Below are 15950 nucleotides of genomic sequence, written 5' to 3' on the forward strand. Positions count from 1 at the left end.
CGTTGTTTTCATCAATCTATTGTTTTTTTTGTATTTTTTTTTTCGTTTTATGTTAATGATTTATTCAGCTTCTATTCAACATCAAATTATATTTATTCCTTTTTCAATTACTCATGTACTGTTTTTATACTTCTTTTCATTTATTTTTTTTTTGTTCTCTCTTTTCATAATCTTTTAGTTATTCTTACATTGCTTATAAAGCTTTTCTACGTTCTCACTTAATTATATATTTGCATGTGTTAATTATCATATTTGTTTGTCCATTTTACTCATCTTACCGTTACATTTGTTCCCTGCAGTGTAGCCTTCAATCCCCATCAACCAAACCCACCGGAATAAACGGGGAGTAAGGTAAGGTGGATGATCCGTAAGCTTCTACTACGGGAAGGGGCGTCTGCTGCCCGCAGTACGGTTCTTGCGTGACCACACACGTTCGCGCGTGCTACCCTACGAGTTGTCGCCAAAGTCGACGTTTCGTTCGATTACACACGCACCAAAGCACGCGAGCAGCGTTGTGGTGCTGGTTCGCCCAACCTTTACGTACGCGTGCGCTAGCTGAACACGCGGGAGAAGACCGGGTGAGCAGAATGGAAGCATTCCCGACAGGGGGACACAACATTCCCGGGGTACCCGACCCCTGCCCTGGCTCCCCCTGAGTGCGGGGAGTTTAGTGAGGGAAGCTCACCTCCACACCAACACACAAACCCAGGGAAGAACAGGGAACGATCGGTCGGTAGAGGTCCAACAGGGAAGACGCGAGGAAAGGTGTGGACCCGGTGGATCGTGGATTCTCTTGGGTGTGTTTGTGTGTGCGTGTGCTGTGTCTTGTGCGGCTGGCCGGTGGCCCGTGTCTATATAAAACGGTCATCAATAAGCTGGCCGCATTACAGTTCAATTTCAAACGGTCGCGAGTCAATGTCACGGACACCGTCCACCACGGCGGGACACTTTTCCGGCTCGCGGTTTTCGATTCTTTAACCAGAGAGAGAGAGAGAGAGAGAGAGAGAGAGCAGACTGAAAGTGATTCTTCAGTGGTTCTCGGGTGTGTCGACTTTTGGTCCGGAAACTATTCATCAAATTTGAAGCAGATTAATAAACAAGTGCATTTACAGTGGTGGTGAAAGTGGTGCAACACAGATAGAGCGAGGAAACGTGGTGGTGGTGGTGGTGGTTTGTGGTGACGTACTCGGCGCGTCGGCACAATGCCGTCGGTACGTGTGATTTTCGCCGTTGCCGTGTGCTTGTCGGCCACTGTTGTGGCAAGTGTGGATGAAAGTGAGCCAAATGCGCCTGATGATACCGTTGTAATTGAAGGTAATGTGACGCCAATACACATCTGCAGTATGTAAATATTGGATTTAAAAAGTGGGTTCGTCGCTTGTATGCTGGTGCTGGTTAATGACTGACTTCCAAAGACTTCAACGCTGGCAGAGGAAACGAACCTGTCAGTGCGTACTTGATTGGGATTGCAGTTTGTCGCTTAGGTGGTGCGTGACACTTCGAAAGACTTCAACGCTGGTGGAGGAAAGGAACCGATCAGTGCGTACATGATTGAGATTGTAGTTTGTCGCTTATTTGGCGCATTTAGGTGGTTTCAAAAGACTGCAACGCTCGCAAAGGAAAGGAACCTACCAGTGCTTTATTGATTTTAATAGGATTTTTTGTGATAAACAAAATCAATTAGCCTGCACTTGATCGATAAATGATAGATGCTTAAATAAAAAAAAGATTAATTTAAAAATGTTTCCTAACTTACAATTCTTATCTTGAACGATCTCTGATGGTCCTCAGACCTTCCTCGCTGAAATAGTGCATTGCTTCACTGCATACAACCGCTTCGTTAAAGTGTACTGCGTAGTTTCACGGCACGTTCTTTCTGTTTTTTGCACTTTTTGCTGCTTGCTACTTTGATTTATCCAAGAGCATTGAACCACTGCAACACCGCCCAAACGGACCACACTGCTCTGGGGTCCCCGGGAGCGTTTCTCGTCGGAACGTTCTTCGCCTTGCTAATCACAACGGGCAGGCATCGAGAACCAAAGACGTGACAAAGGCGTTGAAAAGTGTCTCAACAAAGAAGCGATTGGCCGTCGATCAGGATCTGCCGTGCACTGGTGGGAGGGCGAAGGGAGCAGGCGGGCTAGCGAGTACACATGCAGTAGTATCTTGTAGCGACGGTTCTGCCATTTAGGCTTGACATTTTGATCATGGTGCTGGGTGGAACAGGACAGGACCCACCAAGAACTGGTTCAAACACACACATACAAACACACACGCACATAAGCAGGCACATAGAGCTGGTATGGAGCATGGTGCCGAAGAAGGCCGAGGACAGCTTTGGTGGAGAACAATTGCAAAACGCAAACCGGTAGGTACCGGTTTTGGGGGAAGGCATGATCTAAGAATCTTAGCCTGTTCTATCCCCAGCAGAAGCTCAAGTGTACGGTAATGAAGAAGAAGAGCATAAAGAGAAAGAGAGAGAGCGAAAAAAAAGAAAAAAGTAGTACACTGTTTAGTGCGAAATTGTAACAGATTCGTCTGCAAACAGCTCCACAGACAGTGGTGAATTATTCATCATGAAAAACGTGACCACGTCATCGTGCAGCAATTTCCGCTTTCGACAAAAAATAACGAAAGAGAAAGATACTTAACCATACCCGAAAATAAACAAAAACAAACCCATTAAACATTCCGCGCCGTGTACCGTGTCCCGGGCTGTGTGTCCCTTTCCACGGGCCACATGTGACAAAGGGCGCAAACGGACGAGAAATGGGACAAGTAGCTCCATGAGGGGAGGGGAGGAGGGGGGAGGGACAAGCGAGCAGCCAGGCAAAACGGGAAAACCCTGGTACCCGATTCCAGGATTGCAGCACCTTGCGAAATGTGTCATCCGCGTGCCAACCGAGAGACCGTCAGATTACATTACTGACTGACTACGGGTACGGGTCCACATGGCGCGCGCGTAAATCTAATTGTAACGGGGCAGCAGCAGCAGCATAGAGGCCAGTGGTGGGGGCTGGGTGTTTATTACTTTCCATGCGCCACATAGTCGATTCCGATCAGGTACGCAAACTCGGCGAGAATGTCCCCGGGGCCGGTCTACGCGCCACATGCCACTGGACGGGCAATGAAGAGTGTGTGTGTAGGATTGTGTGACACTATGGTTAAGCGGTGTGTGCAAAGTGCGTCAAAAAGAAGATCAATATGAACGTGAAATTGTAAAAATACTAACCAAGAAATACTAAGATACTAAGTATCTTTTTTTAGCAGCCTAAATGTATGCAATCTGCTTACAAATCTACGGGGGATTGTTATTAAAAGAAAGGGGACTGATAGAGAAAGCTTTCTGTCCATCAGTTCGTTGCACCATCGCCCAGCGTTTGTAACATAAATTCTCTCGACCTGCAACACGCCCATCGCTAGCAAGAGGCAGCAATCCATCAAACGCATTAATCGGTTAATGTGCCCCTGCTAACAACTAATTACAGGGCCCCGCTAATGGTGTTGCCTTTACCGGGCGGGTAGCACCACACTACGACCAACAGCAGCGAAGGAAATTCTTAATTAACATCCTTCTATTAGAAAAAGGGGCTCAATGAAAGGCGGCCAAGAAGCGAAGCGAAGTGAAAGAAACGTAGGAAAAGCATCATGCCATGAGGCTAGTAAAATTGATTACCCGCCCCCAGTACACGCACCCAGGCACACAATGGCGATTGTTTGGCTCTGGCTGATACAGGGGCTGACACATAAATTCCTTTTGTGGGATGGTCATGCTGTGCGCAAGCGTCACCAGAGCCATCCAACAAGCATGCTATTCCCGTTTTTAGAAAACACCATTGCACCGCGCTTGCTCGCGATCCTTTCCGCGCAGATCCGAGCAAAACGCACCCCGAAGGTGTACAAGCGACGAACCCCCTCTTATCTTGCCCATATTCTTGGGTTGAGTTTATTTTGCAAACCATTTTGCTCGCAGCAGGAGGCACATAGAAAGTACTGTTATTGGTTTGGTGCAAGCATTTAGCGTCTTCATTTACGATCGGTGTCGTTTTTGCTTCAATGGGCTAAATGACCCTCCCGAGGGTGCTGGCGCACTCATTAGCACTACAAATAATGGTATTATGGGATGCATAGCGGAGAGAGCCACCAAGATTATCTAGTTGGGCGAAGAGAAGAAGAGTGGAATGCAGAAAGAAATTCGCTGCAAGCAGCCGTGAGGTGTGAAAATGGCACATTTTTCCGGATGGCAAGACTAAGTAGAGAAAACAGAGGATCGTTTCACACAGTGAGCGATCGCGCGTTGATCATTGGAAGGTTTTAACGGGACATGTGTGGTATAGGCATACTCTTTGAGGAATAGTTTGAGTAAACATCTCCGATGTCGCATGTCGATGTCTGATCATGTATGATCGTCATTTCATCATAAGAAAAAAATAAGAATGAAATCAAATAATAATCAAATAAGAATCAAATCAAATCAAATGTAGCAAAGATAAACACTAGCAATCACATTAAATATGTCAATTTCAACTGTTACGAAACTTGATCCACTTCTTGCTTCGCCTTTCTCTCCACCTGATCCACTGGTAGAGAGGGCATTGACTCCATCGGGAGTTGTATTTTTAGCCCATACCCCCATTTTTAGCTGTAACAACAACCGAAACATGTGCTAAGGTCATGCGGTTATGGCAAGCGCGTTCCCTGTTCTGTTATTTGCTCCAATCCTACCCAACCCACTGATCGTCTGGTCTGGTGAAACCCGCTTCCAATCCCTCGCAGGTCAAACGTGTTCAAGGCGTATAGCCAATTCTCCACAGCAAAAAAGGAAGACTTGTAGCCGGTTGATTGATATTTCGGGCCACTCAACGATCAAATGGGACACCTCTCAGATCGATCATCATTTCTTCCGATCTGACCGATCCCCCTGCACCAACCCACCCGCACTTCTGCAGTGGGGTAGGGTGGATTAAGCATTTAATTCTCCTTTCGACCGGCACTGGTACTACACTACACTACACACACGGACGGCTAAACCCCCCAAAAGCTTCTCCCTTTTGGTTGGTTTGGGTATGCAAATTTATTCCACTCCTGCTACCACGAAGGTGTGAACGAACTTTACGAAACAACAAACGGCAACAACAATATCAATCAAACGAACTAAAACGGACGGAAAGAGTACAAAGAAAATCAAATATTTATCTCTCGGTACGCTTTTTTTTTCTTCTTGTTTTCGACCGACCGAACCGATCGATCGATCGAGTGATGTTTTATTTTATCGTTTATGTGCTTTTGTTGCAGTTCTGGAGTGCACTTTTGGTTGTTTGTTTGTTTGTTTTTGCCAAACCCCAAATGCATCCGATTTTGGGACGTGTGCGAGTGGATCGATTGAACGACGATAGGTTGAAATAACTTGCGCCACACTTGACAGTGATTTATGGCGCGGTTTTGAGGTGAATATCGTCAGAAGAGGATGAAATGGGGGAGTTGGTTTTACGGTGTCCTTGCGGTAATTTAAATGATAAGGTGTAGAACAAAGGTACAAAAGGTAAAAGAACCATATAAATAGGAGCAAATGTAATTAAATACAATTAAAATATAAAAACTATAGTAAATTAGACGAAAAAAATAGAAAAATAAAATAAAGTATGATAAAGTAGTAAGAAAAAGGATAAACTCTCATTAAAACAGCTTATTTGTAAAATAATAATAATAATAATAATAATAATAATAATAATAATAATAATAATACTAATAATAATAATAATAATAATAATAATAATAATAATACTAATAATAATAAAAATAATAATAATAATAATAATAATAATAATAATAATAATAATAATAATAATAATAATAATAATAATAATGATAATAATAATAACAATAATAATAATAATAATAATAATAATATTAATAATAATAATAATAATAATAATAATAATAATGATAATAATAATAATAATAATAATAATAATAATAATAATAATAAAACAATAAGAAGTTAATAACATGAAACAAACACATCAACAAAAACAATCAACTAAAAATGACTCCTCTGTCACCCCCCTCCGCTCTCTCCCAAACAGCTGCTCAACCGCCGCCCCGTCAGCCCCGCCAAGTGTGGCTGAACGCGCACGTACCGCATGCCGACTGGAAGCAGACGCTCGGCGACGGCAGCCCCTGCCTAACCGCCAAGGGCCATCTCGGCTTTTGCACCTCGTTCCGCAAGTGCTATCCCTACTTCAAGGTGCCCGATCTGAGCGTCTGGGAGTCGTGGGTGCTGGGCAACTACGACACCTGCAGCTACTTCAACGAGCAGGGCCGCCAAGCGTTCGGTGTGTGCTGTACCAATCCCATCACACCGCTACCGATCGACTCTAACCCGGTGATCGAGGCCGCTCCAGGGGTGATGTTGCCCCCACCGGCCAGCACGGGGCTCGGCTCGGAACCCAACAAACCGCCCAACAAGAACAACAACTACCCGAGCTGGCCACCACCAATTCCGACCCATCCGCCCGACCACACGCCGGCCACCCATCCGCCCGCGTTCGGTGGCCCACCGGCACCGACCACCGTCTCGTCCGTCGTTGACCCTGCGGCGTCCGAACCGACCCAAAGGCCGACGACCACCTGGCCAACCCGACCCCGTCCACCGCAGGTTCCGAATCAACCGACGCCGGCGCCACCGGCCCAACCGATCGGCGTTTGGCCACCGCCCGTACCGACCCATCCGCCGCTGGAGATCTCCACCCTGCCACCCTCCTCGTCCGGCGTCGTCGTGAGCGATCCGTCCAATCTTGGCTGTGGCGTGAAAAATGGCAATCCGGTAAGTCGACGACAAACGATCGAAGATTTGTCACGGTTACATCGACGAATGACGCAATTGTGGCCAATTAATGCGTTCTTCGCGAAGGTAGAGAGAGATGGGGTGAGAGAAGGATTGGAATAATTTAGCTCACACAAACAAGCAGTGGGCGATAATGGTTCGACAATCAATCAATATTGCATCACTTGCTCGGGGTATTTTGGGGACAACGATCGTGCACAAAAGGTTACACTCCCCAACACCCTGCAAGTATGCAATTTTTAGCAAAAGTATCTTAAAAGCGCACTTAAAAGTCTTCTAAAATCCCCCACCATAGGACACAGAACGAATCGTCGGAGGTCACAATGCGGACCCGAACGAGTGGCCCTGGATAGCGGGACTCTTCAACAATGGACGCCAGTTTTGCGGTGGATCGCTGATCGATAGCATCCACATCCTGACAGCTGCCCATTGCGTTGCCCAGTAAGTGGAGCATGTCGCTTCTTAGAACCCAACTCTATTTACACTCCCTTCTTTACGCTTCGTCATTACAGTATGAGCTCCTACGACGTGGCACGTCTGTCAGTGAAGCTTGGCGATCATAATATCCGCTCCAACACGGAGGTACAGCACGTGGAACGACGCGTTAAGCGACTCGTCCGTCATCGCGGTTTCGACTCGAGAACGTTGGTAAGCCAAGGGCATCAGCTTGAAGATGATCTGCCTAAGAAGTGCCTAATACTGTTCCCTTTCCCCCCCCCCCCCCCCCCCCCCCAGTACAACGATGTGGCCGTCCTGACGATGGACCAAGCAGTACCGTTTACGAAGCAAGTGCGACCGATCTGCCTCCCGGCCGCGGACAGCACGAGAGCTTACAGTGGCCTCACGGCGACCGTTATCGGTTGGGGTAGTTTGAGAGAAAGTAGGTCTCATTTGGGGTGTGATCTTGTGTCTTTTTTTATCTAATGATTGCTTCACGATCTTCACAATAGATGGACCCCAGCCAGCGATCCTGCAGGAGGTGAATCTACCGATCTGGACGAACAATGAGTGCCGCATCAAGTACGGGCCGGCCGCACCGGGTGGCATTATCGATACGATGCTTTGCGCTGGCCAGGCGGCGAAGGATTCGTGCAGTGTAAGTGTTCACGTGACTTCGAGCAGTCGATTCAGCTAGCGTTCTTCATTGATGGTTTTCATTTCTCCCCCAAAATAGGGTGACTCGGGTGGTCCACTGATGGTGAACGATGGCAAGTGGACGCAGGTCGGTGTCGTTTCGTGGGGCATCGGTTGCGGCAAGGGCCAGTATCCGGGTGTGTACACACGGGTGACCGCCTTCCTGCCGTGGATTAAGAAAAACATCAACGATGCATGAAGCGGTTCCCGGTTCCCCGGTGCCACACACTCACACACACAACAATTGCCATTCACAAAAGTGCCCCTTTTTTCTCGACCCCACACTTAATCGCGCTTGAAAAGAAGCACTTTTTTTAAACGTAAATAAACAGTGACTGAATAAACTAAATGGTTCGGTTGGTTCTTTCTTCAATTCCGGAACAGTGTTTCGAGCGTACTCCGTTGCGTTAATTAATTTACTTTAGTTAGTTCATTTATTTTGCCTGCTTATGATTTCTTCTCTGCCTCCGCGTTCGATTGGAGTGAAACAGTTCGACTCTTGTTTGTCGCAAGCCCTCGGGGCTTGGTAGTATAGGATAGTGGTTGGTTCATTGTTTTGCGGTAAGGTCCTTCCTCCTATTGACTTGTCCTTTTTTCTCTTTGTTTAATGCTGCGTGGGGTTTGCGTGTAGTTTGATTTGGGTGTGCGTGTATATTCGTATTAATTGTTTTAATGATGTTACTTCCTTTTGTTTCTTCTTCTCTTTAGTAAAAATGAACGTTCAAATATGGTTTACGGTTTTATATCATTTTTAAAAAACTGTTCATCTGCGAACCTGTAACTAACGTTCGACTGCCGAAGGCGTTGATATTCTTTTAGACACCGTGTTTTTTGTTGTTTTAACAAATTTTATGTTTGCTCTTGTTATTATGCGCACTGCTGTTGCTGATCTACTTCTCTCTGCATGGATCACAACTGACGACTGTATAATGTGTGTGTGTTTTTAAATAATATTTCCTTTCTTCCTCAACTCATCACACAAAAACACACACTGCGCACACTGTTTCTCACTCGCGGTTTGCTTCAACAGCCAGTGCAGCAAAAGGGATAGATAAAACCAACAGGTTAGAACACATACACCTGGACCTGTGCTTGAAGTGGGGGGAGAAAATATCACGTTCAAAGTAAATATATGTATACATAACAATACAGTGCGCATTGGTTTTAAAGTGGAAACCCCCCCTAAGCATACAATTGGCTCTCCGATCTCGAGCTTAAACCGTGCTAAAACCGTTTCGTTTAATACTTTGAGGCAAAACACGGTCATCAAACGGGATACACTAGTAGTATTAACTAAGCTTGCGGTGAACTAATTACTAATGCAGTGTATATGCGTTTTATAATATGTAAAAGGAAGTGATTTAAAGTTTTGCGCTCCCAGCCGAGCCGCCAAAACGCCAACGAGCGCGAGACTGTTTGACAGAAAAGGTAGGAAATAAATAAATAAAACCAAAAACAACGTGACGCACCGTACGCCGCAGACACAGACAGACACACACACACAGTTTACGAGAGCTTCGAGTACGACGGTGGTGAGAACTTTTTGCGCAGGAATTTTAGAATGTACAGCGGAAGACAGGAGACGAGCGTGATGACCAGCACTTTCCACAGGAAATCCCACGACCAGATGAACTCCCAGTCTGAAAGGAAAGGAGAGGAGAGGTATTAGAAAAATTAGGCAAATGATCGTCCATCCCGAGGGGACTATACTAGTGGTGTGGCCTCTGGAGCGCACCCACGACTACGATCTGATTCCGGCAATATCGGAACCACTAGTTTCGCCCGGAGTCGGTGTCGGAGTCGTCCGGATTCGGAGTTGTCGGGAGTTGTCCGGAGTTGTCTGGAGTCATCTGAAGTTGTCCAGAGTCGTCCGGAGTTGTCCGGAATCGTCTAGAGTCATCTGGAGTCAGAGTCGTCCGGAGTCAGAGTCATCCAGAGTCGTCCGGAGTCAGAGTCATCCAGAGTCGCCCGGAGTCATGCTGAGTTGTTCACAGTCGTTCGTAGTTGTCCGGAGTTCTTCACAGTTGCCCGGTGTTGCCCGGAGTTGTCCGGAGTTGTTCACAGTCGTCCGGAGCCATTCGAAGTCTTCCGGAGTCATCCGTAGTCGTCTAGAGTCGTCCGAGGTCATCTGAAACATTGCACTGGCCATCTTTGGCCGACTCCGGACAAATTCGGATAACTCCGGACGACTTCGGAAGACTCTGGATGACTCCGTACGATTACAGACGACTCCAGGCGACTCCGAGCGGCTCTGGATGATTCCAGACGGCTCCGAGCGGCTCTGGATGATTCCAAACGGCTCCGGATAATGCTGGGACGGATTTACGAGGACGGACGGAGACCTCCATTCCGGATTTATGTCAACTCTACCCATCACTAGTCTATACTTACCGAAATATTCATGCAACACGGCAAGAGAGACTATGTAAAGCACAAGACTGAACAGTTCTGCTATGACCATCAATCTGGAACGGGAAAAGATCGTTTTTGTTTGTGTTTTAACAACCACAGCACGCCATTATCTTATCACCAACAACCTAACAAACACCGAACGATCGAACGACTTACTTGTGCCACGTGCGGATGGTTAGCGCAACCATTATCAGCTCCGTTAGAATGAGGGCCGAGAAGCTGATTGCCACGATATGAATAAATTCGTCCTCGAACAGAATCAGCGCACCGTACATGATCACACCGCCTGTGGGGGGGGGGGGGGGGGAGAAAAACACACATACTATTAACGATCTTTGTCACACATTTAACCACGCCTCCATTACCTTGATAGATACTGATCAGCACCCACATGAAGAAGGTTTTGTAGCTCAGGCTGCGCCCCTTCGACAGCTCCTTGTACAGCTCCGGGTACGTGATCGCAATGTTCGCACTAATGTCCTGATCGAGCACGAGCGAAAACACCGGAAACATCGTGTAGAGCGTCGCGTACCCCACCATCAGAAAGCCCTGGTACAGTGCCACCGACGACAGATAGAAGACGGCCGAAAAGACGGCCTGCATGGTGGAGATGATCAGCCCCCGGTGGATGACGAACTGGGACAGTGCGGCCGACCGCTTGTACGATCGTCGCCCGTGCACGATCAGCAACCGTGCAATGTGCGAGAACTGCGGTATACTAAAGTCGCCCGCCAGCGACGCTTGCTTTCCTTCGCGCCCCTCAATGCCAATGCCGGCGTCGGCTTGCTGGATCATGCTCACATCGTTGCCACCGTCGCCCACTGCACAGGTGCGCTTTTTCGAGTACTTTTGAATCAGCGAGACGACCTGCGCTTTCTGGGTGGGGCTGCAGCGACAGCACACCACCGCCGGACAGGCCGTCGCCAGCTCCATAAACTCGGGCTGATAGTACTGCAGGCACACCTCGAGACTTTCGCCCGACACGACCAGCGCACAGTCCTGCTTCCGGCGGAACTGGTTCAGCTCCAGATGGGCATCGGTGCGGGTCAGCACACTCTTCAGCACGTGTATGCTTTGGTTGCGTCCGACCAGGTGCGACGACTTCGCGATACAGGTGGCCGTTTCGAGCTTATCGCCGGTCAGCATCCAAATCTTGATGCCAGCATTGCGCAGCAGCTCAAGCGTCGGCCGTACCCGATCCTGCAGCCGATCCTCAACCCCGGTCAGACAGAGCAGCTCCATCTCCCGCTCGAGACTCTCGATGACGGCGGCCACCTTCGCCACCCGGTCCGTTACGCTTACTTTGGCCGCATTGTAACGCATCACAAAGTCATTGTACTGCTCCTCCGACAGCACCTTCTTCGCGACCACAAGCGTCCGCAGGCCTTCGCGTGCCATATTCCCGCTTTCCTCCGCCAGCCAGTCGTTGTACTGCACGATGCCGGACATCACAACGTCGGCCCCCTTCAGGTAGAAGGTGATCTCTCCCCCGTTCAGCTCGCGCACGATGATGCCCATGCGCTTGTTTTCGCTCGTGAAGGGGAACGTTTGCAATATTTGGTACTTCATCAGCCCCGGTGCACCGGCGGCAATGATGGAGTTTAGCGACGTTACACTGCCCCCGCTCGAGGGTGAGTTGAGGTCGGTTTTCGAGTTTACCGACAGGTTCGTTACGGTCGTGTTGATGGAAGCGTTCTCGTTCATGCTGGTGCCGCGCGCCTCGTGCGTTGCGTCGCGGATCTGCAGCGTCATGTGGTTGAGGTCGCGCTGCACCAGCGTCAGCCCGACCGATTCCGTCCACTTGACCAGCGCGATCTCGTCCGGGCTGGACGCTTGGTAGGTTTTCTCCGTCGTCGCTGGCTTGCTGGTCGACGGTTCCCCCGCCTGGCTTTCGACGGAGATGGAACGCGCCGGTGACTGGCGCCGGTCGGACGTGGACGATATGGAGCCGCTTCCACCGTTGCCGTTGTTGCTTTCGTACACGGGCGTCACGTTGTGACAGAGGGCGAGCGCTTTCACCGACTCCCAGATGCGCCAACCGTCCGGTTTGCGCAGCCGGGGTTGATACTCCGATCCGTGGTCTTCCGGTGAAGCATCAGCCGGTGCGGAAAGCGTCCCATACACCGACTGTATGGCGGCCGATACCATGGGGAACGTGTCGCGCCCGTAAGCGGCCGTACCGACGTGGATTTTCTTAAATATCATCTCATTTTGCGTCAGCGTGCCCGTTTTATCCGTCAGCAGGTACGACATGCGGCCGAGCTCCTCCGGGATGGTGGTGGAGCGCACAACCGTACCTTTAATTTCGTCGTCGTTCTGTATCTGCCACGAGTAAAAGGCTTTGCCCATGTCGAGGTTCACCCGCAGGCTGATCGGGATGATGTACGAAAACAGCAGCACAAACCGGAACATGTACCGGTACCAGGGGCCGTTGAAGCCCTTCAGGCACATCATCGCAAACGACAGCCCGATCACGGCACAGAACAGCACCTTGGTGAGATTGTTAATTTCCAGATCGAGCAGACCGACCTTCGAGCGGGGCTGGGAGTTGTTCATGACGCTGCGCGTTTCGCTGCCGGTGTAAATAACGATCCCGACGGCCGTGCCGGAAGCGACGACAGTGTTTGCCCACAGCGTATTTTCCACATTCAAACCTTCATCTTCCGTTCCTCCGTGCTAAAAAAAAGGGATAAAAGTTGAGTAAAACCGTACTACAAATGATCTTGCGATACCGAGCGATGCTACCCACCTTCGAGTAAGTCCCGATGAACGTGTGAATGTCTCGCTGCGGCTTCTCCACGTATAGCGAAGCATTCACCGTCAGCAGCTCCCCATGCGACGCCAGCTTCTGTGTTGCCGGTACGGCCAACCGCAGCTTCCAGTCCGTCTCCCCGTCCAGCATGTCGGTACGCACGAAAACGGCCCCACTTTTGTCGCTCGTACGCAGCAGTATCAAATCGGCCGGCACTCGCTCATCCTTTTCCACCATAATGATATCGCCAACGCGCAGCTTCGACGACGATACCGATTCCGGTGGTTTGTCCGCACTCACAAACCGCTTGTACTTTTGCGAATTAACCTCCCGATCGCGCTTGTGCCGGCGCAGATCGTCGACCGCCTCGCGGCAGATCGTCACCGCCAGCACGAACCCGAGCGGACCCCAGTAGGTGTACAGGTAGCCGATCCGGATCTCCGGTATGAACTGGCTGACCGCCATGATGAGGAAGTACAGGTTGAGAAAGAACCGGAACTGCTCGAACAGCACCAGCGGCAGAAAGGTGAAGAAGTTGTACTTCTGATTGCGGATCTCGTTCGGCGGGAACTTTTCCGTTAGCGGCCGCCCGATGTAGATCGTGCGGGGCTTCAGCTCCTTCGAGGCGCACCATTTTCGCCAGGCCCAGCACCAGCAGCTAGGGAAAGTGGAGGGAGATACAGAGAGAGAAAAAGAGGAGAAATGAAGTCATGTAAGTAGGTGGTAAGGAAATCGATAAATAATGACGACGAACCGAGCGCAGAGTCCTTGAACGTGAAAAAACGTAATAGAAAATCGGTATTTACGGTGTGAAAGCGAAAAATTAAACTAATTTTGAAGCTTAATTTTACAACCCATCAGCTGGAGGTGATTTCATTTCCGCCTTTAGCTCGTTGTGCAACAAACGAACGCACTTTCCATCACGGAATTACATTACAACCCAACCCGCCGCCCGATGGTGACTCATCGTGCCCGTGTTGAGTGGCCTGAATAATGACACTTTCCTCGCTCGCCCACAACGCTTCTTCCGCTTCTAAGCTAATGGTGACTGATAAGCCCAACCAGGCAAGCACACCCGGAACAACATTCTAGCACTACGACGGGAGGGCCTTTTCTTCTCTGGACGGAAGGGAGCTTGCGGAGACCGACAGTCCTCTGCCGTGGAGGGTGGGCATTACCTGAACCAACGCGTCTTCGGTGCCTTCTCGATGAGCGGTATCGTTTCCTTCGTGACCGGTGCGGATGGAATGTGACCGTGCGGTGGGGCGTCCTCCATCGCGTCCCGGATTACCTGTAGCTCATGAATTTTGGTGGCCGTTTATTGTCCTATCCGTGGAGTGTGTGGGGGGGAGTTGTGCGGTCGTAATAAAGAGTCACGGCAGCGATGCCGAGGGATTGTTTCACTTTTCACCCCTTTTCTTACACTACCATCCACACATCCACAGTGCGGGTCAATGGGAAACGGGGACAGGAACACAACAACAGTCGGTGTCGGGGGTTTTTGCTTGACGAATTTTCGCGAAACGCAATCAGCAGCAGTGTAGCAGAAATGCGATACTCCGTGGATGACGTTTCCCTCGGTTTGGAGGAAAGAGAGAGAAAAAAAAGAAGAACAACTGTCTATCTTTTTGTTGACTGTTTTGCTTTTTTCGCGACCAGATCGCGACTGTGTGCGTGCTGTGTGATGATGACACGCACACACCGGCACGCTGCGCCGTTTTGACAGATGAAGAAAGGAAACGGTGTTGTTTACAAGAATGTTTTGATTTTGCTGTTTTTTTGTTGTTGCTGTTGCTACTGTCGCATCATCTGATGAAACAAGTGCGGAAAATATCAGGGGGAATGGAAAAGAATGGAAAAGAATGCTAGCCACACTGACCGAATGCATTCCAACGTTTTTTTTCTTTAGGAACATTCCTTTCCGCTTTTTGTGAACTGTTTTTTTCTTGATACCACAACCACCACCACCACCAACAACAACAACTTCGCCTTATCGCGTAGGCTTTGCTACTCACCAGCACAGTTTCTTCAGGAAGGACCCCAGCTTGAACGATTCCTGGCGACGGTTGCGAAACGAACGGCCGTTCAGTCGGTTGGCCCGGGCAGTCGCTGGTTCGATGAGCAGTTCGGTTTCCGAGTCACTAATCTCGAAGTCGCGCAGTTCTACATTCATCCTCTCCTTCGCGGGGCCCGCGCGGGGGATGAGCCTCGCAGCTCGGTGCGCAATTCACGGGTCTTGGGTTTGCTCGCTGTTGCGTTGCACGATGTCTCACGATGCACACGAGCAATTAATTCGTACCAGATGGCATTACTGCCCGGGGAAGGAATAAAACTCCACACGGTGGGTGGGAAAACGACCTCCACCGCTTCACCACCGCAGAGGTTTTTTTGAGGTGGTGGTGAGGGTGAGAAAAAACACTCTACCCTCCGGTCACTCTAGCAGCTGGGACAGGGAATGATTCCGGCAGCAGGCAGCACAATCAGCGGACGCCCGCATTTTCTGGTCGGAGAGAGGAGATTTGATTTCTTTTATTGCTGCGTGATTAATCAGCGGTTTGCGGTAGATTTGTTAACACACAGAGAAGGGAGAACGCGTTCTTATCGGCACACACTTATCGCACACCGAAACAGTAGGAAAACTATAGCAGTGACTACACGTCGGGCGGATTTGTTTTTTCTTCATTGACAGATAGAATATAAAGGCGCAACTACACGTGTACTGTTTACCTTTTGTTTTAGTGCCTTTTTTTATGGGGAAAATGTTGCAAAACCATCCTTTTTGTACAAATTTATTCTTTATTTCTT

General features: G+C 49.1%; 2 protein-coding genes across 3 annotated transcripts; one reads left to right on the plus strand and one right to left on the minus strand.

The window, feature by feature from the left end:
- The first annotated feature begins 571 nt into the window (after positions 1-571).
- Positions 572-8330, plus strand: LOC120955742 (transmembrane protease serine 9-like). Its single transcript, XM_040376856.2, has 7 exons — positions 572-1314; positions 6087-6826; positions 7143-7288; positions 7360-7495; positions 7583-7727; positions 7798-7943; positions 8022-8330. The coding sequence occupies exons 1-7, from the start codon at positions 1203-1205 to the stop codon at positions 8178-8180; spliced, it is 1584 nt and encodes a 527-aa protein (XP_040232790.2). The 5' UTR covers positions 572-1202; the 3' UTR covers positions 8181-8330.
- A 58-nt stretch (positions 8331-8388) lies between these two features.
- On the minus strand, positions 8389-15786 carry LOC120955741 (probable phospholipid-transporting ATPase IIA). 2 transcript variants are annotated; one of them, XM_049609958.1, is made up of 6 exons: positions 15161-15786; positions 13143-13803; positions 10759-13069; positions 10550-10679; positions 10373-10446; positions 8389-9621 (listed from the first exon to the last, which is right to left on the minus strand). In XM_049609958.1, the coding sequence occupies exons 1-6, from the start codon at positions 15316-15318 to the stop codon at positions 9488-9490; spliced, it is 3468 nt and encodes a 1155-aa protein (XP_049465915.1). In that variant the 5' UTR covers positions 15319-15786; the 3' UTR covers positions 8389-9487. The 2 variants fall into 2 exon arrangements, with proteins under 2 accessions (XP_049465915.1, XP_040232789.2); XM_040376855.2 differs by lacking the exon at positions 15161-15786 and adding an exon at positions 14324-14835.
- Positions 15787-15950: the final 164 nt, after the last annotated feature.

This window comes from Anopheles coluzzii, chromosome 3 (assembly GCF_943734685.1).
Source record: "Anopheles coluzzii chromosome 3, AcolN3, whole genome shotgun sequence".
Classification (NCBI taxonomy): domain Eukaryota; kingdom Metazoa; phylum Arthropoda; class Insecta; order Diptera; family Culicidae; genus Anopheles; species Anopheles coluzzii.